The sequence below is a fragment of the Pan troglodytes genome, chromosome 2 (assembly GCF_028858775.2).
Source record: "Pan troglodytes isolate AG18354 chromosome 2, NHGRI_mPanTro3-v2.0_pri, whole genome shotgun sequence".
In the NCBI taxonomy this organism is placed as follows: Eukaryota; Metazoa; Chordata; class Mammalia; order Primates; family Hominidae; genus Pan; species Pan troglodytes.
In genome coordinates this window covers 149,773,004-149,793,918 of record NC_086015.1, presented here as the reverse complement: position 1 = coordinate 149,793,918, position 20,915 = coordinate 149,773,004, and the positions used below count along the sequence as shown (strand labels likewise).

The window sequence follows — 20,915 nt, the reverse complement described above, 5'->3', positions numbered from 1 at the left end:
AGAAAAAGACAGTGTTGCTGATAATGCAATATATCCTGCACGTTCAACCTTTGTGAATCATACCATGTAGGGCAATTGACTTGGTGAGCAAAATCTCCATGGTCACCTGGGCAGCTGCATTTAGAAATAGGAGCTGTCCAGTCAAGGTTACAGCACTTGTTTTCTTTCCTTAGAATTCAATGCAGTTAAATATCACCTGTAAATTTTGATTAGCTTTGCAAGGCTATTGAAGGTTTGTATATTCCAATGCCTCTGATTAATCAAATTCAATTAAAAATGAAAATTAAGATTTATTTATATAATAGTAGGGAATATATCCTCTTCTTATTTGTTTTGAGTTGAAGAGATGGAGATAAATCCAACAGAAAAATAACAATAATAATGTTCAAACATTTTCAACGTGTAAAGAATTGTATTTAGAACTGTCAAAAATTTATACAATAGGATGTTTTATCACAGAATCTGGAAAGGAGACTTCTAGAAATTGAGAAATACAGGATATTTCTGATATAAGACTGAATGCAAATGTGTATATTCTAAGAAATACAAAAACAACTTGGTTAAAAAAAAAAAGACTCTTAAAATGAGTGTTGTGTGCTTTCCTTTCTGGTTTTTATTATTTTTAAATTGTTCCTTCAGCCACCAAAGTTATATGATGGTTTCTGAACAGCGTTTACTTTTGTGACAGTTTCATCTCACTCTGTTGTCCAAACTGATAAAGTCCAGAAGTCTAGAAACAGCAAGGGACTCCCTTCCTCTGTTATATGTAAGCTGACAAGAGGCAGACAAACACGTTCTGAAGTTTTGTGCATGCTGCGTTTTCTCTCCTTGCTGCAACAAGAAAAGCCTTTGTTTTCCAACCTGGCAACCTTTGAAGAAGTGACTCAGACATCTTCATGGCCTCTAAAGGTAAGAGTAAATATAACCAACTAAGAATTTTTTCTTATATTAAGACTAAAAATATACAATTGTGGATGTGTTACAACCAGTTAGATTGGTACTTTAAAAGCTGTCATTTGTCACTTTTGAACATTGTGATTTTAAAATCTTAACTCCCAGGAGCATGTTGAGTTACATGTAAAAACACTTTATCTGACAGACTGTAAAAGTTCAGATGTAAACGATGTTTTAGTTATCATGAATACAAACATAGTGAATTAATAAGAAAAGCTGCATAGCAAAGTTTAGAATGGGAATCTTCAATGTTAAACACAAGGACAGGGTGATATTTTAAGTTTAAAAGGATTTGAAGAAAACTTTTCACACATAAGTTAGAAAGTGTTAAAGTGCAATTTAATAATTTTTTTAATTAAAATTTTAAAAATTTATGTGGGTACATAGTAGGTATATATACTTATGGGATACATGAGATGTCTTCATACAAGCAGGCAATGTGAATTAAGGACATAAAGGGGAATGGGATATCCATCCCATCAAGCATTCAGCCTTTGAGTTACAGACAATCCAGTTACACTCTCTGAGTTTTAATTTCCCATTTGTTATTCAAATTATGTGATATAGCCATTTATTATAAAGAATCTGACGTGTTATTATTGATTCTTAAATGTGATGGGCTAGAAATAAGCATTTCTGAATTATAAAGCAAAAATATCTTGAAATTTCCTTATGGTAAATTAAAGATAGAAAACAAACAGAAAATATCTACTTTAAGCACACAGATCACTTAGCAGACTTTTGGGGAGTAGGACTGATGAGTTTTTTCTCAAATTCCTAAAACTGCAAAAATATAATTACATTATCTTACTTTAAAGAAGGTCTAAAAAGACAAGAGATGTAGTTGTTTTTAAAGTAAGTTGCAATCTCACTAAAAACACCTGTGAAACTGTGTAAGAAATAAAATTATAATGTGCTTTCATTTCATTGTCAGAATGAACCATTAAAGCCTAGGCTATAATGAAAAGTTTTAGCATGAAGAATTATAATTAGTATAATTGGTGAAAACCTTTTAAATTAATTACAAATAGGATAATAGGGCCCATCAATTTGTAATATCCTAAATTAGTGATCCATTCAAACAAATGTGTATGCTTACTTGCTTCGTTTATCAAAACACACTTTTGGTCACTATTTAATATGGAACAAATGAGATAATCTTTCCATTTTTTATCAATCTTTAATGTAGACCAGTCCCTCAGTCCCTCAGAATCACTGAGAAAGCTCACACAAATTGTAAAACATAGATGTGATATCGCAAAATCATGAATTTAATGTATGTGTCATTTTTTTCTATCTGAAGACAAATAAACAAAAAACCTTGACAAATATTTCCTTTCATTTAAGGCTGATACTACCATTTAGTCCAAAATACTTCATCACTTTATAAAATAAGAGTTACAGCAATACTGTAGACTGTAAGGTAAAGAGTTGCAGAGTGTATAAAATATTTATAAGCTAGTTATACATTTTTAAAAGAGTAGATAGAAATTCAAAGCCAGTACGAAATTCAAAGGAGTTCCTTCTTCATCTGGTTGTCTGAGTCTTTGAAGAAACTTGTGACTGGAAAGTAATATTATGTCAAAATATGATTAATCTAACAGGAAGCAGTGATATTCCATAATGATAAAGACCCAAGTCTAAACTTAGAAGCAAAACTTCGGGTGGAAAACTGACCCTCCTTCTGCAACTGGCTCAAAATATTTAATGCATGGAAGGATAAAACACCTATTAGAGACTTCATACTACCTAGGAGAATATAAGTGATAACGAAGCTTTCTTGTGAATTAGATATCTTGTTTAAGAGGGCAAGTCAAATTATCACCATTATCTAAGTAAAACATTTTTGTGGATAGTTTTCTTCAACTGTATATAAAGACATTATTTATAACATCATGTTTTCTTGTCCAGTAACTATATTGGCAATTAGCATTTTCCCAGGGAATGCAGACTAATTGTACATTTCACACATTTCATAGGCAGATCAATCAGCACTACTAAAGCAAAAGACAGTCTAAATACCGGGTGCCATTAGAACTGAAGAGACATTTGTGTGATCTGGAGCATCCTGGGTTAGTAGAAATTAACACAATTTAAGAGCAAGTTGCTCTCAAACAGGGTGATCTAAACTGAGCAAGAGCTGTCTCCAAAGGTTGCTTCAATGTGAACTAAAATCCCAGAAGAAGCAGCTAGTGATCTCAGAATAGTGATGTCTCTCAACAGTCTCAGGCAGAGACTCATTCACACTCTACTCCTAAATAAAGACTTTGGACACAATATCCTCTGAGCTCCAAGTACATTAATGCTTCTGGACCTGCTGTGAAGTCTAAGGCCCTCTAGGCCTCGGTAAGAATGTACAGCTACTTGCCAAACCCTCCATAACCTACTGCATTTTGTTACAGCAAACATAATTTACAAGATAAAATTGGGGTAATTTGTGAATCCCTTTAACAATTAAGTTTACAATGAGAGAGAATCTAAAAATCTTATACCAGCTATTGTTGGAAATTAATCCCTACACATGGTTTTTAATTGAGAGATAATATGTGCAGTGAAGTACAGAGAGCACAAAACCTAGGCTCCATGATTTTTAAAATAAGGACCCATTCATGACAACCACCAAGATCAAGATATAGACATTTCTAGATTCTATAATGTTCTCTTTCTAGCCAATAGCCATGCATCCTCCCTTTCCCAAGATGGACCACTATTCTGGATTTTATCATTGTGAACTAGTTTTCCCTAGATCATAATTTTGCCTCTATGTTTTTCTGAAAGTGACAATGGTACATTTTGCACTAATGCTAAAGAAATAATGTTTATTGCCTTTTAATATTTTTGCATCGTTATTGTTATATTAATGGCCATTAGCTCTTCTCCCAAATCTGACATAGTGTTACATAGCCTTTCTCTGGGTTTACTTCCTAGGATCTTATTGAGAAGCCATTCTCAAGAGCAGGGGGAGGTCTAAAGCCTATATCCTTTGTATCTGACCCAGATGTGTGAGAAGTTCAGGATGGGGGTACTTGCGGAAACCAAACTGCTATAGTATTATCAGTAGGAAGCTGTATTTTAGTGGGGCCATTTGACAAGTTATTCCATTTGGTCCTAACCATAAAGCATGTCTACATTCTAAATATCACAGACCAGTACAAACTTAATAGCCCTACACTAATAATAATAAACTCAGTTTATTCTTACAACCTTAAGGTTAAATAAATAAATGAATGAATTTACTTCATGAATAAATAAATGAATGAATGAATGCAGAATATGCTTGAGTTTTCTTAATGATGAGAAATTTACTATCACCAAAGGAAACCCAATTCATTTTTAGAATTTATTTTTCACAGATTTAAAAGATAAAGATATTTCTTCACCTCCCCCCCAGCCCCACACACAAACATTCACGAATTTGAGAGTCATTGCTGAAGTGAGAACATTGTAATTTGCTGCTAATCATATGGATTCCGCTTCAATTTTGGTATATGAGTAATGAGAATACTTATTCAAATCTTTGTGTAGCTGTTATAAATTTCCTACTTGTTGTCAATGCAGAAGCAATTTCCTTGCCCTTCTCTTTTATATGTCTTTAGGACAATCTGATTTACTTGTCTTCATAATGGCCCTTCTCATCTTTGAAAATACCTGCCACAAACCTTGCTTCACATCTATACCCAATCTAAAACAGCATAATGTGGATAAACTAACTGAATGCACTTGTGAAAGCTCTAACACTTTGTCGATTACTAAACATGAGAAGTAAAAACACTGATATTCTTTGAAAAAAAAATGATATCTAATGAGAGAGCTATCCAAGTGGTAGTTATGTGAGAAGAAAAAAATAGTAGAAAGGCTATCATTTATATTTTTAAACAAAACAACTTTTGCATATATCACCTTATTAGGGGTTATACATAAAATTACACAGAGTAATGCAAAGTAAATAACAAACCCCCAAATTTCAAAATAAAAGATGATTAAAATGGTAACATATTTACCTGGCAATAATATAGAAAACAGATGTCTTCTCTAAAAATTTTAGTCAAACTTTATAGAATTCTTTGATAATGATATCTTTTATATTTTGTAATATTGGGTGAGCTACAAAAGGATGCATAGCTTCAAACTATTATTGGTTATATAAATATAGACTTATACAAATATAAATATATAAAAATAAGTATATCTATAAATATATAGACATATATTACTGCATATCTATTCAAGTAACATCGATTTATATGTATATACCTATATATAGTTATATAATATATAATTTATATACGTATAAAGTAACCGATAATTACTCTCCACATTTTGGTTCATATATGTATATAATATATAATTTATGTATGCATATAAATATATATGCAGTAAGTATATATATGCAAGTAATTATATATATACAGATACATATACACATATGCATATTTTTTTCTAAAGTCTTTTATTTTGGCTAAATTCAACTTTTTCTCACAACTACTACCAGCAGTCTTCTGCGTTTCTTTTTTTCTAACTTAGGGGACAAGTAATAATGGCAGTGAGTAGTGAAAAGAAGGAAAAGGGCATTAAAATGAGAGGCAGGAGATAAACTATCCTATCAATCAAGAAGTAACAAATACTTTAAGAAGGACTGAATAAAATGGCCTAAATTTAAATATGGATTGGGATTTCCATTCTCTTGCAGATGCCCAGAACCAAAGAAGAGATCTGACTGGTTTTCTTCCTGGAGCTCCAGACCCAGACCAAAGCCTTCCTGCCTCTTCCAATCCAGGGAACCAAGCATGGCAGCTGAGTCTCCCTCTGCCAAGCAGTTTCCTGCCAACAGTCAGTCTCCCTCCCGGTCTAGAATATTTAAGCCAGGTGTTTTTATCTTTCTATTACTACAGATATGTTCTACCCTTAAAATTAATACAAACTTTCTTTCTGGCTTTTCAATCAAGGTTGAAAGAATTTAACCAATAATTTATTGAAATGAAAAAAGCATTATAAATCATAAAATTATAAAATATTAACTTTATTTATTTCTACTATTTTTAAAAGTGTATCTTATTACTACTTTTATCTTCCTTATTTATTTGACAGAATGATGAGACTAAATATTTTTGATGGAGCTGTTTAGCATATTTATCCACTTGTTCATTGTTCAAGGTGTCAGTAAATTTTTGCTCAAGAAATTGTCTAATATGCCAGGCACGGTGGCTCACGCCTGTAATCCCAGCATTTTGGGAGCCCATGGCATGTGGATAAGCCAGGAGTTCCAGACCAGGCTGCGCAACATGATAAAACCCTGTCTCTATAAAAATTATCAGGGCATGGTGACATTTGCCTGTGGTCCTAGCTACTCGGGATGCTGAGGTGGGAGGATCACCTGAGCCCAGGAAGGTCAAGGCTACAATGAGCTGTGATCTCACCATTGCACTCCAGACTGGGTGACAGAGTGAGACTTGCCTTGGAAAAAAAAAAAAAAGAAAAGAAAAGAAATTTTCTAACATACCTAGTCATCTACAGCTATTTATTTAAAGAATATTTGTCGAGTGCTTGCTATACTAGAGACATATAAAAAGCACGAAACCTAGCCCCTCTTACCCAAAAGTTCTGCAACCTAATTGGCAAGACAAAAAAAAAAAAAGTTAATGCAATGTGCAAGCCTGTGTACAAATGACTGATAAACACACTATTGTAATTTGTGCAGGTGTATAGAGGAGAGAGAGGTTGTTAAGGATCAAAGTACTAGAGAGACTTCAACAATGAGCTGAGTTCAATGTCTTCAACTGAATCTCAAAAGGAGGACACAAATCCAAGAGAAAGCGGTTATAAAGTGAACATTGTCTGCTGATACCACTGCATCTCCAGGCCAATTTGCTTAAAAGAGCATATTGCTATTGGGTATAGTCACTGTTCTAGTCATTGTAGAGTAGGCAGGATTCAAGCCTTATAATAAATCAATCAAAATATCACTATCTGAATTTTATGGCATATAAAATTCAGCTATTGCTATTCATGTATGTATATTATTGTTGCTTTTGTATTTTATCCTAAAAAGGATTAGAAGTACAATTACACTAATATTGAGATGTCAGCACATCTGCTGCAATTTTCAGCTTGTTTGGCATTCTTTCAAACTATAAAGTCTATCTCCTTTATCAAAATCAAATCTCTGTGTTAATTCCCTTAAGGTACAAGAGATTTCTGTTATGCCTGATAGGGTTTAAGCTGCATGCAGCATATGTTCCTGGGAAAATGTTTATAATTGCAGATGCCTTCTCCAGAAACCCACTGGCAGACAAATGTACTTTAGAGACTGGAGAGCTCAGGGAGATATGTAAAAGAGCTGGAAACGCAAACCTACCATCTTCCATCTGCAGAAAGGATCAGCTGTAATAGCTGACTAGAGTTGATTAACTGCTGCAAGCTGTTTGGGAATGTTGTCAGACAAGGTTTTGCCAAGTATAAAAGTGATATACCAGTGCCAGAGGGCTGAGGTTTGATGATCACATATGGTCATCACATATTCTTCTTCCATTCATGAATGATGACACACCCGGAGCCAGATGCTTGACATGAATACATTTTTGTTGTGTTCAATAAGTAGAGATATGAGCCCATTGGCTTTGGTTCTAAAATGGAATAAATTTTCCAAAAATATACCTTTGTTAATCGTTCCAAGAAAAGAAAAATATGCCACCAATTGTTGAATATTCTACTTCTAAAGGGAAAGGTAATTTCCTCACTTTATACTAAAAGAACATTTATTTACTTTACTTTAAAGCAGTGCACATATAAAAGGATGAATGAGCACTTCCAAACTGTTATGCCATGAGTCTGGAAGAGACACAATATAAAATGAATTTTTAGACGCCAACTTTTCCCTAAAAGCCACAAAAATCAAACAAAATAATGAACATTTGGAAATAGTACATTAATCAATGAATAAACAGGAAATATACAATTAATATGTTCTAAATTTAAAAATTTAAATAAAATATTTTAACATCTATTCTCTTTTAATCAAGTCCATCCAATTACTATTGAGAATCTTGTTTCCATGAACAATTTGAAAGTATACATATATGAGTGTTTAGCTATATAATGTACATTAAATCTAAGAGTAAAATCAATAAATTCTTTCCAAATTAGATTTACATGTTCATACAGTCAATAACATTTTACTGTATAGTGTCAAAGAATAATTATTATAATTTAGTCACCTATACATAAGAGTAATGAGTTAAAGTCTACAAAACATGTAAATATCCAATTTATTTTGAAATACATATATCAAATGGAATCACTGATACCTGTCAACTTGATTTTTTTTTAATTAATTATTAAGCCATACATCTAATCCTCTCATTGTATTTTCATTTCTACAGCTTTCATACTTAAGGAGTTAAGTTTTACTTGCCATGACACCTAAATGTATAATTCAATCTGTTTAAAGTTTCCAAAATTGCTAGTCTATCAATGAATAGAAAAAGAATGGAAAATGCCCCTTTGGGCCATAGTTTGTAAGTGGCTATGTGCTATTTAAGGAAAACTACAAGAACAACCTAAAACAAACAACTCCCTTAAATCCAGGAGATTTTTTCACAGAGAGAGCAAATCAAATGTTATTACAGAGGATGGGGAGGGTATAAGAGTAAAGAAAATAGGAAAGGTACTCAAGTTTCATATCGTCACTTAAGACTTATTTCCCTTAAATTTAGCGTAGTGATGTCAGTAAAGAAACAGAATAGAATGCATGTCAGAATTGATGTCCATTTACGAGTTCTGTGATGGTGGGCAAATTACTTAATCTCTGTGGGCTTGTTTCCTCACATTTAAAATTAATGATATTTATCTCTCTGAGTTTTTGTGAGGATTAAATCAGATGCTGTCTAAACATCTAGCACAGTGACTACCTTATGGTAGTTATTCAATTAAAAAAAACTGTTATTGTTGGATATTAGAGAGGTACTACTTTTTCATTGTCAGGTGGACTTCAATTAATAGTTTCTAAATTTCAATACTAGAACTTGATTCATGACAACAGTATTCAAAGTACCTAAACTCCCACTTTATTCTTGATCACACAGATCTCCATTTCTAAGCTACTTTTGCTTAGATCAACTACTAAATAATAACGTATATCCTTGTTGAGGCTTACCACTCCGTTTTCCTCAGAAGATAACAGAACTAATGCAGTACACTACTAAAGACTTGGTCTAGTATTTTTTTTCTAATAAAAGCTTTCTCATTATTGTTAATTTAGGTTTTAGAATATCTTAGATCATAAATTATTTTTGGAAAAATATTTTTGTGAATCTTAAAAAAGAGGGCACACATGTTATTTTATCAATAATAAGGTTTAAATAGAGAAAATGATATTAGTTTTACCTTCACCTTAGGACATACAAGGAGAATGAGGGAAATCATGTAGCTTCAAATGTTCTGAGATTGTGATGTCCAATCAATACCAAATTTTAGTAATGACTAGTTAGTTTAATAGTTACTGGTGAGTTTATTAATGCGAAGGGAGAATATGGTGAAGAAAATTTTAAGGTGAAAGGAAAAATGAAGCGTTAGAAAATACAATGATCAGCAGCATATTTAGTGTTCATGCTTTTGCATTACTGGATCTTCAAGTACTGAATATCAGATTGAAAATAAACACAAATAGGCCAGGCACAGTGGCTCATACCTGTAATGCCAGCATTTTGGGAGGCTGAGGTGGGTGGATCACTTGAGGCCAGGAATTTGAGACCAGCATGGCCAACATGGCAAAACCCTGTGTGTCTACTAAAAATACGAAAATTAGCCGAGCATGGTGGCGTGCACCTGTAATCCCAACTGCTCAGGTGGCTGAGGCACGAGAATTGCTTGAACCTAGGAGGTGGAGGTTGCAGTGAGCCAAGATGGTGCCACTGCACTCCAGCCTGGGCCACAAAGCTGAACTCTGTCTCAAAAAATAAAAATAAAATAAACACAAATAAATTTCTTTATAAGAACATAACTTTCATATTTCCTTTAAAAAGCAATTTGCATTACAGATTTTTTAATTTAATCATCATTTCTCAATTATCTGTGGATACTTTATCTCTGTAAATTAACTTTATTTTTAATTATATAAGTCAAATCTTGTAATGTATTTAGTGCCATAACATTTATTTGACTTAAATTGGTATTTTGTTGGCATCCACAGGAACTCATTTTTATTTTTAGTCCAAAGGAAAGTGTGAATGAGAGAAAAATGTATACAATAACCTTTCAGGTTTAACAAATATATTCCATCACTGAAAGATATGAGTTGCAGTTTGACAGAGTGATAGTAGATGTAGGCAGAGGTTAAGAGGAGAGGCCAGGCATTCAAATCATTATTGTGTTGTTTCATGTCTTCTAAAAAAATTGAGTTGTAAAACATCTTAAACATTATAATTCAGAGATTGTTTAAAAATCTTCACAAACTCTTGTTTTCAAGATCTACTCTAATTTTCTCATTATTGCGGAGTTAACACAGAGTTAGTTCTGTCTCAGCCTCCTTTTTCTTTCTTTTTCTTTTTTTTAATTGAGACAGAGTCTCCCTCTGGGGACTAGGCTGGAGTGTACTGTGCACCACAACCTCGACCTCCCAGGATCAAGCTATCCTCCCACCTCCACCTCTCTCCTGTGTAGCTGGGACTAGAGGCGCACGCCACTACAGCCAGCTAATTTTTGTAAAGACAGGGGTTTGCCATTTTGCACAGACTGGTCTCGAACTCCTGGGCTCAAGCAATCTGCCTACCTTGACCTCCAGAAGTACTGGATTTATAGGCATGAGCCACTGCGCCCAGCCCCGTTGCTATTCTTATTCTTGCTCAATGCTGCCTTGGAATTTTCACGGTTCTTCTAAATTTTTCTTTAAATTAAAAAAAAAATTACGTTCTTTTGCATTGTAAAATGTGAGATATTTTCAACTGTTTTCCTAATAGAAAGCATGAAAATCACTAATTTTATGTAATATAGTAAATAGGATAATAGTAGTATCTCCAAAGGTTTTCGGTGTGATGTTAATACTTTTTATTTCCTTTTATGTCATCCTTTACAGTTAGACCTGATAATTATACACCAGCAGGTGGAGCTGCTTGGAAGTAAGTGCATTATATATATTACATATTTATTAAAACTATTGAAAACATTTTAGTTTTCAGAAGTTTCTTTGCATCTAAATATGTTATAAATGAGAAAGTTAAATGTGTAGAATAGAATTAGATCAAAAAGAGGACTAGGTCTTTTTTCAATTAAAAGCTGAAAGTAAAATTATTAGTCTTATTTAGATAAAATAGAAGCATAAAACTCTGAATCTTTGGTGATATTGCCATTCAAATTCTGACATTACATATACTTTAAAATAGTAAAAGGTATTTGATCATTTCCGTGGATGCTAATCATTTAAGTTTCCTAATAATTTCAAAAATGGAAGTCAAGGTTTTGACTAAATGAGTGATTTACCAAATAGGCAAATTATTTAAGAATCTACAAATTTACAAGCATGACTAACTGGATTCAAATTACTTGAGTATTTTCTGGGTTTAGTGCTCTATATTATGCCTAAATATATATAAAAATTGAAATAGCAGGATAGCATACACCTTTAGATATATTACCAGACAAATATTTTAGACAAAATCACTATTATCACCATGAGTTGTCCCAATAGTTCTATAACAATAATATAATTATTTTTGAGCTATAAATTATTCTTTAAAGCATTTGTCCTTTAGTGAAAAGGTACACTACATGTTCTCAAGTAGGTCATATATCTGGAATAAACATTAATTAATTATATAGCTTTATTCTCACCATTTACTTTTATTTCCATGGCTAAGTCCTAAAAATTTAGAGCATAGAAATAAATTTGTGTGAAGAAGATACCATATATTTAATAATTGATCAGACACTGTATTCTTTTAATAACATCTCCCCTTTATTTAAAGTTATCAATACTAAGGAAAAAAATGTTTTTATAATTTTTTGTTGTTGTTCCATTAGTGATACTTGGTACTGAGACCTCCAACAAATATGAGATTAAAAACAGTTTGGGACAAAGAATTTACTTTGCAGTGGAGGAAAGCATCTGCTTCAATCGTACTTTCTGTTCCTCTCTGCGATCTTGCACCCTGAGGATCACAGATAACTCAGGTCGAGAGGTCATTACAGTGAACAGGCCCTTGAGATGTAACAGCTGCTGGTGCCCTTGCTACCTACAAGAGGTTAGTTACTGGCTCTGGTTGTCTTTTTTGATTTTTAAGATTAGCATTTGTTTCTTTAAAAGGAATTCATCTGGAGCAATGAGGCAATTAACCTGCCAGTTGTTTTAATTATTAATAGTATGTTGCTCCTTTAGGATCAGATCAGCTTCAGGACTTGGTAATTCACTAAACTTTTTTCTTATGGTGGCTTTCATGATATAAACTGTTGAAGACAGCTCATGCATCATGTAAATAAGATAGACCTCTGGAATCTCTATAGTAGTCATGTAATCGTAATGTCTACAGGTTCCACCATTGGGCATATACACCCTTTGTCTTCTCCAACTGGAGCAAAGTCCAGGAAATGCTAAGTGATATTAAACTCCTCTAAGGTATCCTCTTGGATAGGTATTATTATTTAGTATGGAATCTCACAATGCATTTACCCATTTATGACAAAGCCCAAGGTTTGGCAAGACAATGTTATTGTTCTACAGGGAATAATTCAATTATTTTATTTTAATATATAATAGATTTACATTATTATTTAGTACACCTGTAATAATAACTTTCATTGACTTATGCAGTTAAATTGACACAGAACTTTTACTTACTTTACTAGCTTTGATACCATGATATTCTACTCATGAGCAAGAATAGAATCATGAGATCTCTAGGAGCTAGAAATAATTACTCTCTACATTTGGCAGTCAAGGAAGGAGAGTGGAGGTGGCTACCTATGACTATACATTCAAGAAATCAGGAAATATTATAGATGGGACTTGAGCCAGGTGTCCTAATTTAAGCCCAACCTTCTCTGTTAGAACCTGTGGATAAGTACTGGCCTTAGGGTGATGGGAAAATATTAATATGGAAGATGGTTATTTAGGGAAGTTTCTAATAACATATATCAAAGCTAATTCTCCAACTATTTTTAGGTAAGCATCTGACTAAGTGATAAAATGATTGAAGTGCTCGTGCATGGAGCCCAAGAATTTCCATCCGTCTACTGAGGATATTTAATATTAATATGCCCCAAGAGAGTGTAGTCATTATGATCACAGAAATATGCTCATTTAAAAATTTTTGATAATTAACTTTTTCTTTAATGGTAGTCCAGGGTCATAAATTAAACATAATATATATCTTGATACCTATTAGTAACTTTTAAAAAATTTTGATCAATAGCAAATTAATAACTTTAAAAGTGATCCCAGAGCAAATCTATATTAATTCTAAGCAGTCTAGTTGAAATCACTTTTATCTATCCAAGAACATTATAGACATATGCATAAGACTATGAACTTAATAAGAAAAGTCAAAATGAGATCAGATGATGGCGATGTCTTGGTTTAAAAGCAAACATTTAAAAAATTTGTACCCACCCCCAATTTATTTTACAAAATATTTGATTGGGTTACATAAATATGTAAAGGTAATGGAGTCAAATGCTAAAGTAATGCCGGATAATGCAAAAATCCAACTACTAGTCTCGAACACTTTGGAAGCCACGAACCAGCAATCAGACTGGTGTTTAATGACTATAACTCTGCAAGAAGCATTTGTTTTTAATTAAATATAGATAATCTGGGAGCTTATAATCTGAGAGAAAAAAATATGAATACTCAATAATTGATAAAGGAGACTTAAAATAGATGTGTGTTGTGGCTACAATTAAAAGGAGTAGATATGAGTAACCACATAGGAACAGCTTCAGTGGTTGACCAATGGTTGTACTTGGGATAACATGGCAAAGAAGCCACTGTCCTAGGGTCAGAAGATAGTCGTGGGGTAGATTCTCTTTAGGGAAATAAGACATAGACTTTTAGTGCACAGTGCTAAACGTATGTTTATACAGTGAATTTCTTTGTTGTCTGTAAAATATTTTATAAAATCTGTATCCTTAGAAGCAGGTATTTAGAATGATTTGTAGAATATCGAAATAATTTTATAACAGTATATTGTTTACAGGTAAATTGACATTATAGTAAAATTAAAATATGATAACCTAAGAAAATCTTATTTTATCATTATCTCTTCTTACAGTTAGAAATCCAAGCCCCTCCTGGTACTATAGTTGGTTACGTTACGCAGAAGTGGGACCCCTTTCTGCCTAAATTCACAATCCAAAATGCAAACAAAGAAGATATTTTGAAAATTGTTGGTCCTTGTGTGACATGTGGCTGTTTTGGCGATGTGGATTTTGAGGTACAATTGACAAAATGAAAGAAGTTTTCATTTAGGTCCTGATTTTTTTTGCAACATAATTCAATTTTTTTTATGTTCAAATTAATTTCATTTAAAATAAGTTCAGAAAATGACATATTTGTAATATAATGTAATCAGCCCATATTGTACATGCTAAGAATAGGAATATGTAAATCCAGAGATATAAAGTCCAAGGATTTTTTTAAAATAATATTACAAAATTTATCACCTTGGCCATCATATCTGTCATAGACCAGTGTAAGTATTATCCAAAATAATTTTAATAAATTTTACTATAATAAAAGCATGTTTAGCTAAATATAATTCTATGTGTTTCATGGACAAAGCTACTATATCTCTTTGATTAGAATAGTAAATGTGTTGCTATTTTAATGTGTCCAAGACTTTGAACATCAAAAATTTTTGGACACATAGCTTTGCCTTTTTAAGATAACCAATATTTCCTGATTTTGAAAATTAGCACTTCATTCTTGTTTCAGTATGTTTTATTTATGTAGAATCACAGGACACATGGCATAAAGCCAATATATATAGTTTAGAATCACCTAAATTATGTACCTTCTTTCCTATGGCCCTTGAGATCACATATCCAGTTTAGATCTCATTTCAGCAGCACGTTACATTAAAACAGCATTAACTCAAAAGCTGTGTTTCTAAGACTTGCTAAGTTAGTTTTGTAAAAAAAATAAAAATAAAAAATAAAAAATAAAAACTTATTCTCGTATTTGTATAAATTGAATCTTTAAAAAATAGAAAGTTGTAAATTTGATCTGTAGCAATATAAATATCTTAACAGGTTGTCCTGGACATACATCTTAGGTAGAGGAGACAGCCTAATTGAAAGCGTATATTTATTTTTCATCCATTCATACATATATATCTCAGCAAGGGCATTTAGTTCTCAGGACTTCAGGAAACACTATGCACATAGAATACAATGCAAATTTTGCAAACTGAGCTGTTCCAACTTCACCCTATCCCCAAAGGATTTGGCATGACTTTCCTACGAGTAATACGATTGAGGAGGATTTTAAACATAAGAGTTTTAGCATTCATGCTATAGAAATGTCCTAAGTAACCCTTTCTATTCTCTATCTTTTACTACCCTGAAAAAAGTGATAGTTTCTCTTGAATTACTTTCAGCATCAGGATGGGAAGCAGAATAAACAAACAAATAGCTGATAAAGTTGATTTGTGAACTCCTTCTAGCTGAGAAGGACTGATTGATGTCTAGTTGGTCTTAACTTCCTATATGGTACATTAACCAGGAGGATTTTTTTAATGTAAAAATAGGATTTAGGATTTGTTAGAAAGTATTGACCTAATAAATGTCTGAGTATAATATAAAAATGTGATTTAACAATGGCCAATAATATTTAAATGTTTTAATAATTATAAAATTTTAGCAACTGAAATTTGAAAGTTTACAAATTATGCCTAGAAATTAATTTAATTCCTTCTAAAATATTTTTTCAAACATATCTTCTTTTACATTTTTAAGATGGAGAATTCAGGTTTAAAATCTGGACCTCAAGTAAAGAAATCGCCTTCATGCTTAGATCATACAATTGAACTATGTACCTGCTGCCATCTTGTGGTGGCTGAGCCTTAATTATTTATCCTGATATTCTCCATCTGCATACAAAAAAGAAAAAGAATTATGATGGACTAGAAAACTGTCAAAAAAGCAAAGTTTCTAAAAAGTAAACTGAAAAGCTAAATTTACAAACCTATGCTTATATGATGGAATGAGTAACATGGAATTGTCATTTTGAAGATGACAAATAAAATAATTCAAATCTCTCATGAAGTAAACACCCTCAGAAGTATAAAACCAACTTTTTTCACTTTCAAATTTAATACTCCTTATTTTCTTTCTAAAGGTGAAAACCATTAATGAAAAGCTTACAATTGGGAAGATTTCAAAGTACTGGTCAGGATTTGTAAATGATGTCTTCACAAATGCTGACAATTTCGGAATTCATGTTCCTGCAGATCTAGATGTAACAGTCAAAGCAGCAATGATCGGTGCCTGTTTTCTCTTTGTAAGTATGGGCTTTGAGAGCATGAGTGATTTATTATTCTCCCTCTTGCTTGTTAATTACAATATAGCCTAACCCATTTACACAGTTTTTACCCCCAAAGAGTATATTTTATTCATAGAAGGATAGCTTAGGACCAACGTTCTTCAAAAATTAGAATTTAGAACCCTGCATTTCTGTTAGCAGCCCCTCTTCAGTGATCTCATATCCCCTTTCTCAAAGATTGAAGTATTATCACATCCTATTCATCATTTCCTTAAAACCTAGTTTCCCCTTGCTTTTACATTCAATTTAGATTTTTGGCTTATTTTCACTTGAACTAAAAAATATGCAAACATAAATATCACATGATTTATCCTGGATAAAGTTCCAGACTGGTTCATTGCATAATAGTGAGCTAGATGATATTAAGAATGTTGCCTTCTCAGTATGAACATAGACACATGAAATGATTTGATGAGTTAATAGGTACCAGTTGCCATTATTTCTAAGATACTATGTTCTTGTTATTACTTTCCAACTTACAATTATATTGAAAACCTTTTCTTCTTTGGTATATGGAGATTGGTGATAGAAGAACAGAAGTCAAATAATACCTGTATCAAAATGCTTGACCTATATCCTGTTCTTAGTTTTCCCTCTAATATTTACCTAATTTCCTACCATTTTCAATGCAGCCATAAAAACTTATGGAGTTTTTATTTGTTGATATATAAACACATGTATTTTCTATAAATACATGAAAAAGATGTGTATACACAGGCACACACATAAGTGATTAAAACAAACAGCATAAGAGTTGAGAGTAGGTTGCAGACATGATGCCTTTTCCCCTAATTATATTAGTGTGCATTTCCTAAAAACAAGGAATTTTTTTACACATCACAGTACTATTGTCAAAGTCAGGCACTAAACACTGATTCAATGCTATTATCTAATCTACAGACTTTATTCGCTTTGCACTGATTTGCATAATGATGTCCTTTCTAACAATAGAAAATCCAAGATCATGAAGTATGTCCATTTTGTCACATCTCATTTGTTTCCTTTCACCTGGAACAGTTCCTAAGGGGTGTGTGTGTGTGTATATGTGTGTGCATGAACATGTGCACACGCATGTGCATTTTCCTGAGTCTCATGACATTGGCATTTTTGTTTTTGTTTTATTTTTTGTTTTATTTTTTGAGATAGAGTCTCACTCTGTCACCCAGGCTGGAGTGCAGTGGCTCAATCTTGGCTCACCACAACCTCTGCCTCCCAGGTTCAAGCGATTCTCCTGCCTCAGCCTCCCGAGTAGCTGGGATTACAGGCATGTGCCACCATACCCGGCTAATTTTTTTGTATTTTTAGTAGAGATGGGGTTTCACTGTGTTAGCCAGGATGGTCTCGATCTTCTGACCTCGTGATCCACCCGCCTTGGCCTCCCAAAGTGCTGGGATTACAGGTGTGAGCCACCTTGCCCAGCCGACATTGGCATTTTTTAAGTGCATAAGCCAATTATTTTGTAAACTGTGGCCTAATTTCAGTTTGTGTCATGGTTAGATTCAGGTTATGCTCTTTTGGTAATCATGAAATTTTTATAAAGCTTAAATTCCTTCTCATGTTTTATTGTTTTGTGGGGTTTCAGAATGCTAAATCTGATGGTTTACATTAATGCCCTATTTACTGAGTCTCTTCTAATGATATTTGGAAAATATATGAACTAAAAATTATTCCCTGATGACTTCACTGAAACTCAGAATTTAATACATAGATATATATGTATATATATATGCATATATACATATACATATACATATACAAGTATGTATATTAGGATTATTTCTCCAGGATTTCAGAGGAATTATTTTAACTTACCAGTCTCCTATTATTGGTAGAAGATGGAAGTAATATCTATAGAGTGCTAGGTTTTTAAACTTACTAAGTTGTCACTTACTCTCAACTCCCATTTTCATCTGCAAATCTAACCAGCTTAGTCCACCTTGCCTGTTGCCTAATGTCATCTCTTCCCTATTCTCCTCTATCCACTGGACAGTGCTTTTAACTTGTCACCCTTCCTTTGCTTACTGTTCCCATCTTTGATCATTCTGACTTCAACACCAACCCCTCCACATACACACCCTTTCCCCAAGATCTTCATTAGGCCTTTCTGATTAAGCCCCACACTTAACGTTAATATTTAGAAATAGATCCTTTTTAATCTGCCCTACTCACCTATTTTACATAACAAGCTGATAGTTAAAATGTACTGCCAAAATTGGAACTACAGTTCTCTGTATTTTAAACCTTATCAGTTTTTCTTATTGTTTCAGAAACCCTCTAAACATATGTTCTTCTTGAAAAAGCATGTATTTCTTAGTCCATATGCTTTGAGAGATTGATGAGATGTAGGTTCCATAAAGGTTGATCTAGGTCATACTCAAAGTGTGGGGCAAAGTGCAAGCATCTGCACCACCTAGAAGCTTGCTCAAAGCAAAGAATCTCAGATCCCACCCCAGATGCATCAGGACCTGCACTTGAACAAGATGCTCAGGTGCTTCCTCTATGCACTATAAATTTAAGAAGCACTGATCTAGATAATACCCTAATCATCTAAAAGGATAACTTTTAAACTCCAGCATTTAAGGGAGAAATGTTCACTGAGAATAGTTAATGACTCCCCTTCATTTCTCTTTTTTTCTTTTTACCATCATATTGTAAAACATTTGCCTTTTTTTGCCAGCCAATATAGCTTATAAAACTATTTCTTACATGTATTACCAAGATAAATTACTTTCCTTATACATAATTTTATAGAAAGAATTATGTTTTTAATTTTTAATTGCTGTTTCTATTTTATTCAGGTGAAAGCTTTAGAAAGCTGCTGGTATAAGGTTATTTCCTGATTTAAATACAAATCTAAATTCACAAATGAAATCTAATTTTTGGTCTCTTCTGGTTCCAAGATACGACTTCACAACCCACCACTCCTCCAACTCACCACTCACTCTTTGAGTTCTCTCTGGTGTAGTTTTCAGTACTCCCTCAAATAACCACCTATTGCTGACCACATTATCTCTGGTAATATATCTAATTTTTGTTCAAATATTTGTATCCATTATAACTTCCTACACTGACCCAGAATGCATACAGTCTAATTCTGCAAAGGGTTTATCACCCAAAACTTTGACAATACTATGCAGATTTAGATAAAGTTTCCAAGTTACTTATACTCTGAAAACTCAACATGAAAATAAAAAGTCACGAAGCTTAAAATTTCAAAATTTTTCTTCTCCAGATAAATCATATAATACTGGAACACTTTGACAATACCATGCAGATTCAGATAGGGTTTCTAAGTTACTTATACTCTGAAAATTCAACATGAAAATAAAATGTTGTAAAGCTTAAGACTTAAATTTTTCTTCTTCTGATAAATCATAATACTGGAACACCACTGGAAATATAATTGCTTTACATAATCAAAGCTTGCATGTCAAACTTTTGATCTTAATTGTTGTCTTTTTGTAAATTCACTTATATTCAGTTTACTTATTTGTAGGATTTTATGTTCTTTGAACATTCACTGGCTGGATTATAATAACCAAGATAATGAAAACAATAAAATATGCAGAACATATTTCAGTAAGTAACAAGCAAGTTTAAATGATCTCTTTCCCTTTGAAGATGTCTATATTTGACGCTATCTAATTCTTTTTTATTTTCTTCTAGAAATCCCTTGGGCTCTGGATTTCATTTCTGAATGGTTTGAATGTTTGCTTTTTTGTTAAAAAAAATGTTAATTATTATATTTATTAAAACAGTTTAATGAGGCAATTATCTAGTTGTGAATGCATGATAGCTAAATACGTGATTACTGGCCTGAGCACAAGGTTGCTTTGAGAGATTACCATTCTTTCTTTTTATCCTTTTGAAGTTATTGCAATGGTAAGCATGAAAGATGAGAACTAAGGCTTACAGCATCACTGATGAAAATTCAATGTTTAGAGAACACTTTGAAGTTTTTCTGGTACTAAGGCTGGTTACTAATCAAAAGGACTGAGTTTCTAAAACATTTTTTCGAAAGTAGTCCCTTTATACTTTGTTTATTAATTTTCTTATTGTAGTGAGATATTATTACTTTACACTGGAAAAGTTAAAAGTTGGGTGAATAATATATCTAAAGATGAAGAGGAAGATAGATGGTATCAATTCATTCTAGTGGTAAGAGGCACAGTTACATTCCATAAAGAAACTAGTATTTACAAACCAAAGCATGCTTTAAATACCTACTCATGCCAGAGATTTAAATAAGCATATAAATAGACCTCTAAGACCTGCAGTGTTGTCTAGCAGGAATTTTATCTATTTGCAGTGAAAATTCAATCAATTAAGGGATCTAAGGCTCTGAAAAATAGACAACTCAAGGACTTAAAAACAAGCAAAGGAAACCAAATAAATAAAATCTTAATCCATGAGTCAAATGCAGAAGTAAAAG

The 20,915-nt window shown here is 32.7% G+C and overlaps 1 protein-coding gene across 1 annotated transcript; it reads left to right on the top strand.

Annotated features, from left to right (window-relative positions):
* Positions 1-692: 692 nt before the first annotated feature.
* Positions 693-20,062, top strand: PLSCR5 (phospholipid scramblase family member 5). The gene is made up of 7 exons (XM_063806568.1): positions 693-909; positions 5,645-5,820; positions 11,024-11,066; positions 11,968-12,188; positions 14,214-14,375; positions 16,280-16,441; positions 19,980-20,062. The coding sequence occupies exons 1-7, from the start codon at positions 897-899 to the stop codon at positions 20,016-20,018; spliced, it is 816 nt and encodes a 271-aa protein (XP_063662638.1). The 5' UTR covers positions 693-896; the 3' UTR covers positions 20,019-20,062.
* The last annotated feature ends 853 nt before the right edge of the window (positions 20,063-20,915 follow it).